The 19,009-nt window shown below is 42.2% G+C and overlaps 1 protein-coding gene and 1 non-coding gene across 5 annotated transcripts; one reads left to right on the forward strand and one right to left on the reverse strand.

Annotated features, from left to right (window-relative positions):
- Nucleotides 1-520: 520 nt before the first annotated feature.
- Nucleotides 521-592, reverse strand: trnap-agg (transfer RNA proline (anticodon AGG)). Its single transcript has one exon. It is a non-coding gene; the product is annotated as a tRNA-Pro (tRNA).
- A 226-nt stretch (nucleotides 593-818) lies between these two features.
- Nucleotides 819-18,290, forward strand: iws1 (interacts with SUPT6H, CTD assembly factor 1). Of its 4 annotated transcripts, XM_088913255.1 has the most exons (17): nucleotides 824-1,296; nucleotides 3,197-3,309; nucleotides 3,674-4,271; nucleotides 5,030-5,089; nucleotides 7,562-7,754; nucleotides 8,001-8,058; nucleotides 8,479-8,594; nucleotides 9,127-9,277; nucleotides 9,583-9,665; nucleotides 10,628-10,757; nucleotides 11,216-11,333; nucleotides 11,576-11,687; nucleotides 12,313-12,369; nucleotides 13,341-13,397; nucleotides 14,157-14,268; nucleotides 14,824-14,974; nucleotides 16,006-16,143. In XM_088913255.1, exons 1-16 carry the CDS (start codon nucleotides 1,254-1,256, stop codon nucleotides 14,950-14,952), a joined length of 2,130 nt encoding a protein of 709 aa, XP_088769381.1. In that variant the 5' UTR covers nucleotides 824-1,253; the 3' UTR covers nucleotides 14,953-14,974; nucleotides 16,006-16,143. The 4 variants fall into 4 exon arrangements, with proteins under 4 accessions (XP_088769384.1, XP_088769381.1, XP_088769382.1 ...); XM_088913256.1 differs by lacking the exon at nucleotides 14,824-14,974 and having other exon boundaries at nucleotides 16,006-18,290; XM_088913257.1 differs by lacking the exon at nucleotides 12,313-12,369.
- Nucleotides 18,291-19,009: the final 719 nt, after the last annotated feature.

Below are 19,009 nucleotides of genomic sequence, written 5' to 3' on the forward strand. Positions count from 1 at the left end.
CAATCTAAAGCAAACTTCCAAATGCACACAAAATAAATGTTCTCAGTTGGCTGTCTCGATCTTCATAATTTAATCTAATTAAACATTTTTGATAATATTAAAACAAGGACCTAAGGACTGAAGGAGCGATTCTGCCTGAAGGAATTTGAAGGTCCCTCATCAGAAGTGCCAGAACATGATAGTAAATTACATTGTGATAAATGTAAGAGAAGGACATACAACATACAAGTTACAGCAGTATGAATGTATAAGCCCTTGTGTTTTCTGGACTATCTGTATATGATTTAAGCAAGAGACGTTATTAAGTCCATAACTCTTTCTGTTACATATGTGTTTTGTTCCTATTTCATTTATAGTGGTGAGGACTACGGTATACTACAATAAATTTCCTATACACTATGTATATCGGCAATTACTATATTAAACATGTTACTGGCCTGTGAAATGAACGAAATATACAGATTATACTTTACGTATTCTGATTAAACCAAATTAAAAAAATGTTTTAATAGAAAAAGTAGGGCTCGTCCGGGATTTGAACCCGGGACCTCTCGCACCCTAAGCGAGAATCATACCCCTAGACCAACGAGCCATGCGAGATAACCACCGAATTCAGCTCATGTCATTTTAAAAGAAAACACGGAAATATTCGCTTGGCATCAGGGATGTGTATTATTGTATACATTGAATTGCTTGATAATAACTACTAATTTATTCGACAAAAAAGGCATTTTTGGTGAACTGTTTCGTAAGTGCGAGAGCCTGGCAACTGATACCTTCGGTTTTGCGTCATCTTGAAGCGCGTCTTAAACAGTGCGCATGCGCACAAGGAGGTCAACATGACTCCATTTTGGAAAGAGCGAGCAAGGGAGGAAGTTTTTGTAGCCGGGGAAGACGACTTCTAGCTGACGGGGGAAGGAAAACATTGGTGCTTTGCAATATTGATTCACGTAGCTGCCTGTAGCTGGATTCATTAGCTCACACCCGACGAGTGTGATAACGGACCTGGAGTTTTTTTCGAAATTATCGAGGGTGTTGAAGCCAGGCGGGCCGGAGCGGGACCTGCGTCTTTGCGAGGAGAAACACGGCCCCGGAGCTGCTAGGAAAAGCCCCTCTGCCCTGTCGGTTTACTGTGCGACGGGAGCAAGGCGCAGTTGGAGGCGACCCCCCGAATCCCAGACACCGTCTGGCCAGGAGGGAGAGGGGACGGCGCAGCGCCGATCGAGGAGGCAGTGAACTAGACCGCGGACGCGATGGACGGAGAGGAGGACGAGTTCTTCTCCGGAAACCAGTCAGGTATCTGCCTGAACTATTGTTCACAGGGGGGGCTGGGGTGCGGGATCTGCATGCGGAGGCCACGGTTAGCTGTTGCCCGGGTCATAACCGATCAAACTGCCTTACCGGCCGAGTAGAACTATCTGCGTTACTGGAAATCTGTGATTGAATGTTGTTGATATTTTTCTGCACTCTACCTTGGGGGTCTGCTGGTCCCGAAGACCTATAGGGGTTTCTTCTGAGTTTCATTCTAGTCTAGTTCGCTCTGAGCTTGCCTACTTAATTGAAAAACTAAGATGGACTGTTGAAGAGCAGATCTGTGCTCTGATCGGTGGCTTACTAAGGTCTCCTGAGCACATGAACTTTTTACAAGGAACCGCAAGTATAGAATACAGTTCTCTTTTCAGTGCAGTGGCAGCTTAATCCGTTTTTTAGAAAAGCGAAGGACAGTGTGTGCATATAACATGTTCCTTACAGGTTAAAGGCTGTTTCATATTCCTTTTCTTCTCGCTGCACCAAGCTACATCGTTCTTACAGTGGTGATGTTGTACCGTGGTTTGTACTTCTGAACAATACAGGCAGTAAGCTAAGAAACTAGCAAAACTTTCTACAAGGCATTTGAGATGCATGTAGCGAGCTAATGTCAGATAGCATTGTTTCATTTCTACAGTTAATGCAGTGGCTGTATTAATTTTCTTTTCAGCAGGAATAAACCTTTACCTCTTACTTTGCATGAGCTGTGCTCCAATAAAATGGAGTTGTTGTATATCAAAGCCAGTGAAGTCTGACAAAATGAATCTTGTTTGCTAATGTAAAATTGGCCCATATTACAGTAATGAGGAATAGGGAAGGATGATGTTTTTCTGCTTTTACAGTAAACGGTCTGCCAGCCTCCATCTCAGCAGGTCTGACGGTAAAGATGCCCGTACTTGGAGAATGTTTAGACAGGAGCTTTGAAAACCACCCCACAATCTGAAGTTTGCTGTTCTCCTGGAGTCTTCACTCCTGTTGCCCGATTATAGCAGGGACAAAAACCTTTCCTTTATTCTGCCCTTAGCTGTAACAGCGTATATGCTGCGTACGCTGGCTTTTCAATCTGCTGTTTGGCTCTAGATGAAAAACTGTTTCATCTCATTGCAGTACAAAAGTTAATGTATAGGTGAAGACTCTTTTCAGTTTATACTTCAAAGATCATTTGAGACCTAGACCTGAACATTCCTCCAAGTTAGCAACTGTGTTAGTCAGCTGCAGTAGGTGAACAGTTTGGGTGTATTTTTTCAGGATTAAATGTTGGTTTAATTGACAAAAGCATTTTCAGGATAGCCTGAAATGATCAAAACACATGACAGGCCCTGGTCTGGCAGGTCTTTCAGTCTCCCTGACTCCAGGACCTAAGAATTGGTAATGGGTAAGGATCAGTGATTGATCTAGTAATTAGTTCAGTTAAATAGGGTTATCTGTGCTGAAATTGAATTTAGATCTTCCTAGATCTTTCATTTGTTATTTGATATGTTTTTTGCCCACAGTCACTACACTCTTACTCTCTGGGGCAAGATAAATGCAGTCTGAAATGTAAGTTTTCATCCCTCCTTTTGAGTGACACCTTCATTTTAGAGAAATGTATCTGGACGTGTTTCACTCATGCTCTTAGTTGAAACTCTTTATGTGTGGTCTGCTTACTGTTGATTACATGCAGTTGTACTCCAATAACCTGAGTTTTAACATAGCGTTGTGGAAAAAATACAGGCTGAATTGTCGAGATTAGGTTGGTCTGAGACTGTCTTCTGCTAGATTGCATCAGAGGGTTTCCCAGGGAACACAGGTCTCATGCTGCAGGATTGCATCTGAGGGTTTTACCAGTGGACGTATGCGAGATCAACTGGGCAGTGTTGTTAAGATGCTGCTCCTGTCCCCTCTCTAGACGACGGAGGTGCTACTCCCGTACAGGACGAGCACCTGGGCTCAGATGGGGAGGAGGACGCCAAGGAGCACCGCTCTGGCTCGGAGGCGGACAGTGTGGGGCAGCGCTCTGAGGTACCTGTCTGCATGCTGTCACAGGAAATACCACTGTGTAACATAAGACATTTGTACAAATAAATATTTGAAATAATAAATATAACGAGATATAATGAAAACATTTGATTTGAAATTTTTCAAAAAAACACTTTTCCAAGTGGATGCTTCTCTCTTAAAAATAATGCTGCTACAGTTCTCTGTAAATATCTGAGTCCTCTCCACACTTAGACCCATGATAACTTCATGACAACCCTTTTCCCAGGGTTGACTGACTTCATGACGGAGTTCATAGTGACATTTTTCTACAGCCTTAAAGCAAATGGGTCCTCCTTCCCTTTTATGTCTCTGACTGTGGATCCTTATTTTTTTTTCCGGTGGACAGGCTGAGCCTAGTGATGCTGAAGGGGACGAGCCCCCTGGGCAGAGAAACGGCATTGCCAGTGATTCAGAAAATGAGGAAGTTCCCCGGCCGAGGGACAGCGATTCGGAAAAGGGTGATGAGTCCTCCTTGAGGCGAGGCAGCGACTCCGAACCGGACGAGCCTCCCAGGCACGTGGACAGCAACTCGGATGGAGAGGAATCTCCCAAGAACCGAGGCAACCGTTCGGAAGACGAGGAGGAGCCGAAACAGCAAGGCGTTGACTCGGAGAACGAGGAGGAGCCCAAACCGGGGCGGGGCAGCGACTCTGAGAGCGAGGCGCCGGCGAAGCACCAAAGCCGCGGTTCGGACGCTGAGGGGGCGTCCAGGGAGCGAGGCAGCGACTCAGAGAACGAGGCCCCGAGGCGCAAGAGAAGGATCGAGTCAGACGACGAAGCAGACAGCGACAAAGAGAACGACAAGGAGCGCAAGACCGCGGTGCACTCGGACAGCGAAAACGATGAAGAGACAAAGGGAGCCGAGAAAGAGGAGGAAGAACCTGAGGGTCACAAACGTCGCAAACTGGCTGACAGCGATGAGGAGGAAGACCAGGATAAACCAGGTACTCTCACCGACGCCCGGTTGTTGCTCCTGGGGCAAGAGATTATGGGAATTTTGCTGGGCAATTGAGATGCAGTCTGTTTCCAAGCAAATGGTTTGGTTGACATCTTTTCTGAAACACTGGTTGGATTGTAATTCATGCTCAGAGTGATGTGTTAAACTCCTACCTGTGTAAATACGGCATAGATCACAACTCACTGACTTTTTTCATGCATCTCCTATTATTTGGTATCCCTCATGGGGGAAAGTTGCCAAAGGGTTAATATCCTGGACAGACTACTAGTAGGAAGCCAAGCATATTTTTGTCCGCACAGAGCCACAAGATAGCTAGAAAAGGTGTTTTGCAGTAAATCACAAGTCCTTATTTTCTTCTTGTGCACACTGCCTATTAATTAGGTGGACAGGCTGGCTATATGTAAATGTGGGCCCATACTCTTTAAATGAAATTATTGGCACACTTAGACAATGATATTTTTAAGTGGTGGGATAAAGAACTATTAATGCTAATTTAAAATCATTGAAGTTAAAAATGAAATTGGTGAATTGATTATCACTTATTCCTCCTTTCCAAGTGGGTTCGTTCATGATGCTAACAGATTGTCTAGATGAGAAAATCTCTAGTTCCCACAGTAACAGCCTTTCATGAGTGAGGACTCTGGCAGGCCTTGCAGTGAGAATTTAGTACAGTACATTGCTGGGAGTGTATTGCTTTCTTCTTTCTGTTCTACCTAGTGTACAAAAGTGCATTTGTCATTTCAGTAAAGAGGAAGAAGGCCATCTTGTCGGACAGTGAAGACGAAGAGAAGGAAGAGTCATCTCGTAAGTAGTCCATGTGCTTTGCTGTTGTTTGAGGACCCTATTCTTGTTCTCTAAAGGTCATGCTTCTCATATTTGTCATTTCGACATTGATGGGGGAAGGCATAAGTACTTTTTCTTTTGGGCCACTATAAAAGAGAAACTTAAGCAAACCAATGATGATTCTCCAGCTTTATATATTGGATATAATGTTAGAAGCAGATTTAAAAGCCTTAATATAAGGTTGGCCTAAATTCCAGAGGCCAAGAGCCTTGGAACCAGAGCCCCATGATTTTTTGTACGCTTTAAAACTTAAGATTGGTGTTGTATTAACATCATTTAAAGTGGATAGGCATCTAGTTAGACAATTGAAGTATTTACGTTATAACGCTTAGTTCTAGTAAAGCAAAGTGTGCAAGTGCAGAGAGGAGGTAATGCAACAAAACAGTTCCTTGGCTGACATTCCAGGTTGAAGAGTTTGTATACAGATCAATAATATGAGTTAAGTACTTTAACTTTCTGGCAATGGCAACTTAGAATCGGTCCATCTTTAGGGACTGTCTGCAGTGAAAGGGTCAGTCAGAAATGTAATCTAAGGTCATTTCAACTGAAGATTTCAAGATCTTCTTGCAAAGCTCTGTTGAAGACCGTGAAGCAGAGCCGAGTATCTTGGCGTGCTCCGTTGAAGTGCAAGTGCCTGATGTTGACTTGAACAAGAGTTTGCCATTGAAGGAATGTGTCAGTTCTCCAGAGCAGTCTCTGAATCAGCTCAGCTTCAGTTTATGAACATGAAGGCCCTTCACACAAGGTCAGGCAACCACAGGGGTTTCCCTTGAATATCCACACTGTTTAGTCAAGTGAAGCAGTGTATTTCCTAGGAAAGTCAAAGCGAGAACCCCATGTGGTTCTGACAGTTCAGGATACTCCAGGTGGTGTTTTCCGTGTGAAATTTCAGGGGATCCAACAGAAGACAAGTGAGTGAGGGATTACCTGACGCCTCGTTTGACACTACAGATTTTAATTGTGACGTAGTGCATATGTAGAAATATTGTTACAAATGGGGGGTTACGAAAATGGTGAAAATCAGGATTTGACCACGTGGTTTAGTCAATAAGTGAAATAATTATTCATGACCCCCAACTTGTAAGTGATTTCTAGCAATATACCTGAGTGGCTGGTATAACTAGAGGCACGTGAATTCTTTATTCTCTGGCACAGCTTTGTTGAGAGGATAAATAATCCAGGCTCACTTGGTTAAACAAATATTTGTTAATGATCACAAACTACACTTCACAAAACAAAACATACAACCCACAAGTTACTCTTCGTACAGTATTTACAAACAAGGCGTTTCAGAGGCGTAATATTCTGGTCAACCAAAACAACCCAGACTGCTACTAAGCATTAAACTCTTAACACCTCCAGAGGCCACATAAGAGATAAGATGCCTTCTAACTAAATACAAAGCAACCTGCAGTTAAATCTCTCTCTGCACCCCAGATGCTACAAAATAAATGGAAGCCTATATCCCTATCCATAAAAATGCACCCTAAGCTGGAAAGACGCTTCTAACTGAGGTATCTTTTACTCAGGTAACCCAAGTTTCCTATAAACAAAGAGCAGCACACTCTCTTTAACACGGTTCAAATACTTAGCTCCAGTCAGGTTTGGTTTGGATGATCATAAAGTAGCAGCCTGGTGCAAGCTTGAAGTCCCAACTCTTCCGGACTCGTGTCTCTCCTCTCCTTATTCCCTGCTTCTTGTTTTTCATTTTCCCTTTGTATGCTTAATGCCTTTGTGCTCTTAGTGTGATCTTATATTGTGTGTGTCTGTACTGCTCCTTGACAATCATGAACCCACAACTTACCTATGTATACTAAGGTAAACTTTACAATTGTTTCTGCTCAAGGGACCCACCAGACCTTGGCAAACATCCTTGCTCCTTTGAAGTTTGAAGTGTTTACCCTGACAAGTGTCACAAATTTTATTAAAAATCGAAGAGACACTTCTCAGTCACCTAAAGCTGTAACGATACATTTAAAATGGTTTTAGAAATTGGTCAGAATGTGATCTAAATTAAGTTATTTTGAAAATATCCCCTATCAATGAATAATAATGACAAGTTCAAAACTCAAGAGTCCCACTAACCTGTGTGTTGATTCTATCACGCATGGGGTCCTGTCCCTTGCAGTTGTTTTTTGGGAAAGGAATTAGTACATCTTTAATGTGCACACTCTTGGTTCACACTCTTGTGCCTTGATATCCTGAAGTTCTCTTATCGCAGTCTGATGAAACGATTCACACACACGTACAGCTCACTGAGGCTTGTCTGGTACATTGCACAACTTGATCAGCAGGTGTTCACATTGCTAAAGATGTGATAACAGCTGTAGCTCAGTATCGCTGTTTACATCAATGATCCTCAATTGTATTTTGTGACGCGAGACCTGCAAATCTGTCCGCTGGTTCGGTTTTTAAATTTGTTTTCCTCATTAGTGGCAAAGAAGAGCCGCGTTGTGTCCGAAGGGGAGCACTCTGACAGCGACTCCTCTACCAGAGCTGTTCCCAAGAAGCCCAAGACCCTGGGATCAGACAGTGAGGAAGAGGAGGGGGAGGGGAAGGAAGATGCAGGGAAAAAGGATGAGAAGGCATTGTTCGGCAGTGACAGCGACTCCGACAACGAAGAGGAGTAAGTCTTGCTCTATCCGCTTGACCATTTCTGAGGCCATCCTTTTTTTGTCGTTACTTAAGTAAAGACACTGGGAATAAATAAAGCGGAGACCTTTTCTATTATTATTGTAGTTTTAGGCTGCAGTATTTTGAATGAGTGATGTTTTAAGCAATAAACTGACATGTTTCAGGTGCAAAGAGCATTGATTAGAAATGTGGAAGGATAACTATGTTGTTCAGTAACACTTGTTCTCTTTTTCATTAGGAAAATGATTGCTGATATTTTTGGTGAATCTGGAGATGAAGAAGAGGAGGAGTTCACAGTACGTAATTTAAAAAAAAAATGAGCTGTCACTTTCTTTTAAGTCACGTGTGGCATTACGCGGGGGGCGTGTCCAGTGTGGAGGCGGTGCCCTGGTCATAGGTAGATGCCTCACCTTTGTAGTCCCAGCTGTTTGGGCTTCCAGCTGATGAGCCAGAACTGGGCGGGTCCTTTAAAGGCACACAGGACACCCTCCGACGGGATGAGCAGGGCCACCCCCCGGAAGGGGGGAGCTTTCACTGACAGTCCCGGAAGGGGATTGCAACCGCGTAAGGTTTTCTTTTTCTTTTCATTTTTCTTTTTTTGCCTGTCCCATCACGCACTTTCACAGGGGCAGGCAAACACACGCTTTATGTCTTATTGACTATACCGACTTTTCAAAATCCGGGTGTGCAACAGTGTATTTTGTGGTTTGCTGCAGGGTTTTAACCAGGAGGATCTAGAAGGAGATAAGAGTCAGGCAGAAGCTTCTTCCAGGAAGAAGACGTCCACTGCTGACTCCGACTCTGATGACGATGTCGACAGAGGTGGCAAAGAGTAGGTACCCCGCTGAAGCCAAAGGCTCTTCTGTTTGCTTTACCGCAGTGTTTTAGTGTTCTTGTGTTTTCCTTTTGTAAACTACTAATAGAAGGTTAAAAACAAGACTCCCTATTTTAAGCCAGCAGAGTCTACAAGTGAAAATTACAAGTGAAAACTATATACTTTATCAGTCAGAAGTTTTTGGACGGAAATGTTAATTATTTTCGTGCAAATGCATGCCCTTCCTGAATTGTCATCTTCCAAGTGTTGGCCCAGTCTTGATTTTTATACAAATCTTTTTTGATTTTGCTGGTTTTACAGTATTTTGTGATCATCCTGTTTTGGTATTGTCTGCAAACCTGTCTTGCGTACTTAACGGTGTTCATGCCGGACTTGTCTGTTTAAGATGCCAGTTAATGGAGAGCAGGAGAAATGCAGACAGCTGGCAAAGCTGCGTAACAGATCTTAAGATCGTAAGAGATTGTAGTTGTAATAGCCATAACTCGGGCACAGTCCTAGCTCGCGGTTACATTGCTTTCTCCTGCTGCAGCTCCAGCTTTGTGTCCGACTTTGACATGATGCTGGCGAAGAAGAAGGCACAGAGCGGCAAGCGGCGGCGGAACCGGGACGGCGGGACGTTCATCAGCGATGCCGATGACGTGGTCAGCGCCATGATCACCAAAATGACCGAGGCCGCAGAGGTGAGACTCGTATCCGTACGCTCGTCCCCTGGATGATACCTGTTACTGTAAGGCTATAAAGATAGCTTGTGCTCAAGGCTTTGTGCTCTTACAGAGTTTACGACCTTTTCTTTCAGGAGTTGTGTTTTTCTCCCTGGGACTTTCCTTTGTTAAGGGTGGAGAAGTCTTCGCTGCCACGTTTTAATGTGACAAGTGAATCTTGGTTTTTTTGTTGTTGGATTTGTTAGTTGGTATTGCTCCTTCTGAAGTGATCAAACCGAACTTTGCAAAACATGCTGAATGTGAGAGCGTCCGTGTGTTTGCAGGAGGATAGGACCCTCAACACCCAAAAGAAACCAGCTTTGAAGAAGCTGACTCTGCTACCCACTGTTGTCATGCACCTGAAGAAGTAAGATTCCCATTCTCTGTATGGTCATTGCAGTGTAGTTCCTTTCTTGTTGTGCTGCTATTTTCACCCATAAATACCTCGCAAGCATTGGACTTGTTAAAGGACGTTTACTGAGTGTACCACTGAAGTGTTGCTCCGTTAGAGGCTTATGTCTTCAGAAGCTCACTAGGAGTGTCTAGGAATTGGTTTCACCAATTAAAGTGGGAGAGAAAATTCAGTAGCCTGGAGTGTGACTTCATCGTACATCTTGAAGGGCAGTTCATCTGACCAGAGCATATTTGCAGTGCAGTTTCATTGCATTGGCGAAGTGAGTAGTCTATAGCCTGTGCTGCTTGAATCACTGGGCTCGAAAATGTGCACTACCAGCTGATGAGCACTGCAGCCCAACTATAGTATCACACTCTTAGCAGATTGGTTTTGATGACACTGGCTGATCAGTTGATTTGCAGTTACTCTCCTGTTTTGCCTCGCAATTCGAATGCACAGATATCATAATACTGGAGGATGAGAGCATTGGAACTCCAAAGCAACCCCATCAGTTAACCTATTTCAGTCACAAATGTCTCCTCTTCCAGTCTTGTTGGCCATAATTATAGGCAACCAGGCCTGTTCAACATTTTTATATAGGATGGTTAGTATTTGGGATGTTACACAGGAAAGTTTTTGAATGATGTAAAACTAATAATGTTAACTGATAACTTGCTCTAACAGCCACTTGACCATGGGACCAGAGACTCTTGAGAGGTCATAAATCCCCAAGCCCTTAGCTACCAATCTAATGTGGCTATAACAGGGATTAGATCTCAACTCTTAATTTTGGAAACTTGACACCTTTTGAACTGATTCTTCCTTTTCATTACACAACTGGATAAGAAGCCAGAAATATTCCAAGGTATAATAAGCATGCAGAGATTATCTTGACTTTAAATGCATGAAGTAAGGAGAAATTGTCATTTTTTTAGGCAGGATTTGAAGGAGACATTCATTGACAGTGGAGTAATGACAGCCATTAAAGAGTGGATCAGCCCTCTTCCAGATAAGAGCCTACCAGCACTGAGGATTAGAGAGGAGCTGCTGAAGATCCTACAAGAGGTGAGAAGAGCTAGTGGCTCTAGACCTGTCTTGGTTGATTTAGCTCACTCTAGACCAGGGCTTTTTGGTGTCTGTTGGTTGTTGTTTCAGATCGGCTTCTGATTTTTTCATGGGACTCTTGGTTTAACTAGTGAAGTCCTATTTGGACATTTAGTTTATTTTTTTTCAGTTCTACAACTGTATGAGATGTTAAACTTATCCTCATTTGTACCTAATTTTAAAAACGCAGCTTTTTGGGGGCAGGAAAACACTTCTTTTGCTTTCTTCCTGCAATGTAGCAAACTGGGGTCCAGCTGGGGACCAGACCAGGACCAGAACTGGGAATCCCCCCTTCAAGCATTATGTCTCACAAGTCTTTACTCACTATCTCACAGAGGCCCAGCCTCCATGAGTGGGCTGGCAGTAGATCAGGACACGTCTGCTGATTTGGTGGTGTTGCTGTTTGCTGTTTCCCTCAGCTACCCAGTGTGAGCCAGGAGACCCTCAAGCACAGTGGGATTGGCCGGGCTGTCATGTACCTCTACAAGCACCCCAAAGAGTCTCGTGCCAACAAGGATCTGGCCCTCAAGCTCATCAGTAAGAATCGCTTTAACTGGCAGTGGTGCTGTTTTTTTAGGGGTTCCCGTAAATACGACATGGTTTTGTTTGTTTTTGGGTAGCCTGGGACAAGTTAAGCCTTGGGATGTGTAGTCTTGAAAACTGGTTGCTCTAACAGAGAAACCAGTTCCGTTACGGTTAATTAGAGTGATGGTGGAGATTTCATGTGAGGTAGAGTGGTCTGTGCTGCTGCTCAGTTTGCCCCCTCGTGTCTTTGGCAGATGAGTGGTCAAGGCCTATCTTTGGCTTGACGTCTAACTATAAGGGTATGACTCGGGAGGAGAGGCAGCAGAGAGACCTGGATCAGCAGGTCCCGCCCCGGCGCCGGCTCAGGTGAGTGCAATGTTGCCACAAGGGCCTGGTTCCCTCTACACAGGCTGGCAGGATGGTCTGATTAAGGCCAACCTTCAGACTGAAGGGATGCCTTTCAGATTGTATGTGAAATGTGATTCATGGACAGTGCAAGTACTGTTCTTTACACAAATCTCCATGATAGGTCAGCCTTTTATTAAATCTCTTCGTAAGTGACTGCGTGTGGTTATTTGATCATTATTTAGTCATGATGTCTGGTAGCTAGAGCTGGGTTAAAAAAGAAATGGAGATGTGTCAGAAAGATGTGGAAGAAAGCTGTAATCCAACTGCAGTGGGAGCTGCTTCTTCTGGACAGTGGAGCTGAAATGACTCCAGAGACAGCAACAGTGAGTTGGTATAGTTTATAATACCATTAAGTTCTGTTGTCAGATGGGGAAAGAAGCTACCAGTTACATCATAGGAAACAGTTTAGGGCTGCACATAAATCCTCTTATTGATTCCTTCCTTAGTATTCCCTGCTATTCTACATTCGTCCTGCTCTTCTTTTTCGTCTTTTTGACTCGCCCACCTACACTGTGTGTCCCTTGTCCTTACCTCTGCACTCTCTCCGTCGCCCCCACCCACCATTCCTCCTCCTCCTGCAAAGTGAGCAGCCGAAGGTCCCGAGATCAGAGGACCCTGATGTCTTCTCTCAGCCAGCCAGGTTGTTCTCTCTTGAGTGTGTTCTGTGCCTGCACTGCAGCACCGAGAGCAGAATGGCCTGGTTTCTTTGTGTGATGGATAGGAGTCTCAAGTCAGCTGTTAAGACCCTGTAGTCCCACCAATAATGAACCACTGGACAAATAGTATTCCATCATTCCCGGGAGCTTTTTAATAGGAATGAGGTGTGTGGGAAAGTGATGGAAGTGTGCTCCCTGGTTCTCTAGCAGACTATGGTAGCCACTGAGAGAGGAGAGAGTATTCATTAGAGTGGGGGTTCCTAAGATTTTGGTGTATTTTTGCAAAGGCTTAAGAAACAGCTGTAAGAAATGGCTAAAAAAGATTTAAGTTGTTCTTCACATATAATTTAGTCACAGCAACCGCCCTTGTTTATGACTCATCGGTGTGTTGCGAAGTGGTTGTAGTAGTTTTCACTTGCATGTTTCCCAATAAAATTGGATGTTGTTTACTAAAACATATCAGCAATATATTTTGTTTATTCCTCTTCGTTTCCATTCATTTTTTAACTTCACATGTATCCCAGTACTTTTTGACTTTAATGCACAATGAACGATACATGTCTTCTTGAGACTTGCAGGCATAATGCAGCCCCTTGATAAAGTGTTTTATCTATGGGATATGAATTGTTAAACTATTAAGAAGCTGAGTGTTAAACTATTAAAAAAAAAACTTGAAATTTTAAAAGGAGTTAGTGCACGTGACAGAAAGGGAAGATAGTTTTTCTCCTCAGCAGTCATGTTGCATGGGGAAAGTATGCAGCTGTGTGAGCATGCACAGTGTGGAGCACGTATCTGTTCTGGAGTGAGTTTATGGTTGGGGTGTAGGAATCTTGAAGGGCAGTTCAGTGATTTTTACGTGCCTTGAGAGGGCGAGGAATACTCTGGAGGCTCTAGGAATAAGATTTTTCTGTTTGGATCCCTGGGTGTGACATCTTTTTCCCCTCTGTTCCCCCAGTTCAGGAGGGCAGACCCCACGTAGGGATCTGGAGAAGGTGCTGACCGGAGAAGAGAAGTAAGTTCCAGAGGTCATCACATCCTGCCATGTTAACATATCCCCTCTTGCTTCTTTTTTCCCCCAAAAAAGTTTTCTTTTATTTATTTTAACTTTTTCTTGAAATAAATGTGATAATTGCAGGTGTATCAAGCTTAGAACATGAGAAAGGATACAAAACGAGGAGGGGCCATTTGGCCCATCTGTCTTGATTAATTGTTAGTAGTAAATTGATCCAAGAATCTTATCCAGTCATTTTGTGAAAGTAACCGGGGTATCAGGCTTCAACAGCAAGGCTGGGTAGCTTGTTCCATGCTCCCACAGCACTCTGGGTAAAGAAATGCTTTCTGTTCTAATTTTTAAATGTACTTCACATAGTTTCCACTTGTGCCCTATGATAAGATCATGAAAGTAAGGGATCATCTGGGATCTGAACCTATGACCTCTTGCTCCCTAAGTGAGAATCATACTCCTAGACCAACTAGCCACACATTTGAGGCTTGTCACAAAAAAACTAATTGTCTTTAGTGAAATTTATAGGTAAACTTAGTGGGATTCATAAGCTGGTGGTTCGCTCCATATTCCAGTGTCCCTTATCTAGAGCATTGATGAGTATTTACACAACATTCCCAAGTAAACCTAAAAGGAAAATTAAGATAATCAACTTCTTTCCATAATGAATTCAAATACGTTTTGGGGATTACCTATCACAGTGTGGTTGTGTTGTGCAGGCTCGTTCAGTTTTTAAAGGCACAAGTGTTCTTGACTCTTTGCTTTCAGGGCATTGAGACCAGGAGACCCTGGGTTCTGTGCCCGTGCCAGAGTGCCCATGCCCTCCAACAAAGACTACGTTGTTCGACCTAAGTGGAATGTTGACGCAGAAACTAACAGGGTGAGTGTGAATTGGATACCCAGTCACTTGTTTGAAGAAGAATCTTTGCTGTTTTTTATGCTTGGAAAGTATGGAAAACAACATCTCTCTCTTCATTGCAAAAGGGACAGGCTTTACAGTCCTGGAAGGACCTGTGAAGAAACATTGCCTGGCTCCCCTGATCTCTGCTCCCAAGGCATTTCACACCTTTTTGGTGCAGATTGCATAGCCTTTTGCAAAATATTCAAACTTTCTTTATGGTTTGCTTCTTCCTTGCTGATTCTGTCCGGGGTTGAATTTGAAGTAAACTATAGTTTAATAGGCAAGAGATAGACCTTAAAATATCAGCTATGTCCAAATGTTTTGGATCACCCAAATGTTTTGTCTGATTGACTTAGTAAACTGAATGATTCTAGTTCTTAATGAAAAAGTCTGAAGAGCCAGTAACTTACAGGAGCTGCTCATAAACTCTAAAATCCTGCTGGGCTTTCCCCCGCTGTGCCTATTCTGGGACTTCAAAGTAGGGAAAGCCATGACTGAGCTCGCCTTCACCCGACTCTGGCTTGGTTTCAATAGACAGGCCTTTCAAAGAAGGGGCTGAGCCGCTTGGAAAAGCACAAGAGACGCTTTGCAGAGCAGAAGAAGCTGCGAAGGCTGCAGGGAGCCGTAAAGATCAGTGTGGAGGGCAATCGGATGCCCCTGTAAGAGGCATATAAGGACAGGGAGTGTAAGTGGCACAAGTGGCATCTGACCCTACTGTGGTCACCGCTTGCAGTGTGGATGCTCCAGCCTTCATCTCTAACTCGTTCGGCTGTGGGTGCTCAACAACTACTAATGTTTAGATATGTTGACATAATATTTGTGCCTTGTTCTGTGGTTGAGAGGTAGGATTTACGACTCCAGCTGTAATAAATTCTTTCCTGTTCTGCATAGCCCATTGCTGGGTTAGTTTTAGGATTATTAATTTAATCTACAAAACCATGAAGTTAGTCCACTGTACTGACGTATGTAGTTGATTGGTGGTCAGAGATCGATTAACTACTAGAACCCAAATGTGCAAGATTAATCAGGAGTTCTCAGCACAGTTGTAAACTTTTTTTTTGGTTTCTCAAGAGTCAGGAGAGTGTTCTGGCTTAACTCTGGTGAGCGCGGTGTCCTTTGTTATTTAGTTTGGTTACTTAGTTTGGAAGACTTGGAAAGGGCAGAAATTAAATTTGTCGTTTAATGAAACCCAGGAGCATGGCTAACCCATTAAAGGATTTGTCACCAGCTATATTGCCTCATAATGCATAACAGTGGATGTACATAGAGAGGGGTCTGTCTTTGCAGAGCACAGTCTGAAAGCCTGACTCAGTAACTGCTGTGCAGTGTGAGAGTGATATGCATGTCCTTGACTGTGATCCTCAGTTGTATAGAGCCTCAGATTTGCCAATGGGGTTTTGCATCTTCTTGCATGCTAGTGCAACAGTTTGCAGCAGAGTATTTTGCCTGTGTAATTTTTGTTGCAGCATGATTTGGAGGTCCGTCTTACTTGTCCGAGCTGGATGTTTAACCTTACCAAGAAAAGTGCCCATGCCCCCAATCAAAACTTGCTTCTGTGTGGAGAAGCAATGATTCATGATCTTTCAGGCCTAGCTATCTTTGGCACACAAAATGTTACTATTATGTGACTGGGGTTTAGTAGAAATCCTCCTCTGGTTATAGGGGTTTTCTCACCTGTCCTCTCTCCTCTTAATCCACTGCACCTGATCTTCGCAGGGACCTGCTAAGAAAGGGCTATCCCGGGTCGACAAGCAGATGCGTCGCTTCGCCGACATCAAGAGGCTGACCAAGACTGCCCATGCTGTGAAAATCAGTGTTGAAGGGAATAGGATGCCTTTGTGATATTTTTCCCCTTTTTTAAAAAATGGTTGTTTCCCATTAAATCCACTTGCCCCGTCCTCCTCCAGACTGACTTTCAGCTCTGCCACGTGGCCTGATGGAAGTTACAGCCTGCCTCTGGCTAGTTTGGATGTATAATAATGTTCAGCATCACTGGTTTGTTGCCTTCTGAGAGCAGAGGCCCATTTATTGCTGTAAATTCCTATCTGTAAAGTCGCCTAGACAAATACTGATTGTTTCACCTTTCTGATTAAACTGGAGATCCTTGTACAGAATCCGTTGCTTGTTTTTAATCCAGTGTTTAGGTGAGACGTAATATATGGGTCATGTTTTTGCCATTTTTAAAAGAAAAATTATTCCTTAACATTCAGTCAGCACATTAAGTAATCTTTAATACTGAAAGTAATGAATTGCCATTGTACTGTGCACTGCCTCTGAAATATTTTTCGCTGTTCAGGCACTAGCATTGCGTTGTCCTGAAAGGTTGTTTTGAGTGGTCTAGATTTTGTACAAATCCTTTAAAGAATCTGTGCTGAAAATTGTAATTGAATCTGTTTTTATTTTTTATTGAGGGAGTCCCACCTTGAATTTTTACTAGTTATGTTTTCTTTAGGATTAGTTCACATTTCTTTTTAAGTTTAATTATCGAGTTTTAGAATATAGCCTGCAACTACAGCAACAACCAATATTGACATCTGGCTTTGTCTTACAAGGTTATTCATTGTGCTGATTTCTACTCGAAATCTCAGGAATTTAAAGTATACACATCCTTTCATTTTTTCAAGAGCTGCCAACCTTTGAGCTGTAGAACAGATGGGTATGAAACATAGAACATATTTGTAGATGTATACAGAAGGAATTTACAGCCTGTGAATTAAAAAGTGAGTGCAGTAAACCTGTAACCATGTTTTACATTGTCTTCATGTACTGGGCTCAAGCTGCCAGTTTTTACATTTAAATGTTTGTTACGGAAAGGGGTTAGCTGAGCTTGAGCAAGGCCATCTTATTTGCATTTCTAAAATGTGTGTTGCCCTGTTCTGAAGTTTTTATTTAGGTTTTATTTTGGTGTCGTTGGGCTTTGAGGCAAGTAAACAGTGCAAAAGAGTCCTAATAATTACGTCTGGTGAAACAAAGTAACTGTAAGATCATTTAAACATCTGTATTATAGAATAAAAATCCTTTTCTTGAAAAATTCTTCAACAGTGACCAGGCAATTCATAGTAAAGTATAGTATGCCAGTCTCCATAGGAATTGACCGTAGAATAAATACAGGAATAGTCTTTGCAGGAAAGAGTGAAGATAAAAAAATAAGAACAGACAGGAAGAAGAATAGGTTAAACAAAGTCACTGTTCAGTCTTTTAAACAACTTTTGAACTTAATGAGTATACAACTTTGACCAGGTCATTCCTAGTGAAGTCATTAATCCACCCACTATTGGAATGGACATGCAGAAATAGGAGAGAACAAAAAGTAGGAACTGACAGAAAGGACAGTCCTCATCTATGATCTTCATAACAAACGTGCTGTGAGAGTACCTCTTTCCAGTTTAACTTGAAAAACAAATTGTCCTGTTCTTATCAAAACTTTATTACATAAGTGAGAACCTGTGTCTTAATGATATAAAACCATCTAGGACTGAATCTTACTCTCCAAACAGATCTACATACATGAAGAGGAACCAGTTTCCCTGTTCTGAGCAAAGGCATCATTGGTCCATTTCTTTGAATACTAGCTTAATGACTTCACCAAGATTACCCTGGTCATTGTTAAATACTTATTCTTTAATATAGCTGCTTTAATGATTTAATAATGACTTTGTTTCACCAGAGTTAATTATTGGGACTACATTTTGTCCTGATAAAGTTTTATGTGTTTTTTGAGACGTGTAAATCTTTAATACTGTTTACGTGTCTCAAGGCCGAAGGACCGCAAAAACACATTTTTTCAAACCTGTAGAATAGGGGAATAAATTTGAGAACTGGAAACAAGATTGCTTGTCTAAATCTGCTTCTCCCTTTCCCTAGCACTGTTATTCCCCATTTATGAAATCATCCAATATATATATATAATCTTCAGTTCAGTCATTTTCCTTTTATTTATTGTTTTGTGTAAAATGTTTGTTTTATGGTCAAATAAATGAAGTATATGGGAACTTTCTAAAGATTTGTTAGCCTATTTCAGATTGACTGCTCTTCCATTTAATATATGCTTCAAGGCCTTTTAACTTGGTTTGCATCACAGTCGGTAATACTGTCGATACCAAAGTCCTACAGAATTTAATTTATTAATTTTAAGTGCTATTTAAGTAATTTTTGGGTTACTGTAAATCTATTTAGGACCTTTGCTATTAATTTATATGAATGATTGAGGTTCTACTGTAATTAGGCAGGTATTAATTTTAATTAGCCACTCTACCGAAATCTAATTTCTGTAGATTAACAGAACTACAGAAGTGGCATCGGTCGTTCCAGAAGTTAACAATATTCATGACTGGGCACGCACCCAACAGTGATATTTTAAGTATGTTAGTGTAGTCTGTTACATACCATTTGTATAAGCTAATAATATAAGGGGAGAGTAGCTTTAAGAAGCAACTGGAAAAATAGTAAACATTTAAATGTTAAAATGCAATAAAAAGGCAAATGACATGTCAAAAGCTTACAATGTAAATCGAGAGCACTGGTAATACTTAATTTAGGATTCTGTGTATACTTTCAATCGATGCATTATAAAAAAGGTTTTTGATTTACTTGAATTGCTCCTGAGAAGAACTGCTGGCTTTATATTTGAGCTCAGAAGAATGTCCTAAACTGGCAGGCTATAACTGAATCTTTTCAATCTTGTGGGCAGAAGACTTAAAAGTTCTAATTGAAGTATTCA

This window comes from Atractosteus spatula, chromosome 4 (assembly GCF_055471065.1).
Source record: "Atractosteus spatula isolate fAtrSpa1 chromosome 4, fAtrSpa1.hap1, whole genome shotgun sequence".
Classification (NCBI taxonomy): Eukaryota; Metazoa; Chordata; class Actinopteri; order Semionotiformes; family Lepisosteidae; genus Atractosteus; species Atractosteus spatula.

Coding starts and splice junctions, on each gene's coding strand:
- iws1 (XM_088913255.1), top strand. CDS start 1,254: ATGGACGGAGAGGAGGACGAGTTCTTCTCCGGAAACCAGTCAG. Junction 10,758..11,215: donor TGCTGAAGATCCTACAAGAG/GTGAGAAGAGCT, acceptor TGTTTCCCTCAG/CTACCCAGTGTGAGCCAGGA. Junction 13,398..14,156: donor GTGCTGACCGGAGAAGAGAA/GTAAGTTCCAGA, acceptor CTTTGCTTTCAG/GGCATTGAGACCAGGAGACC.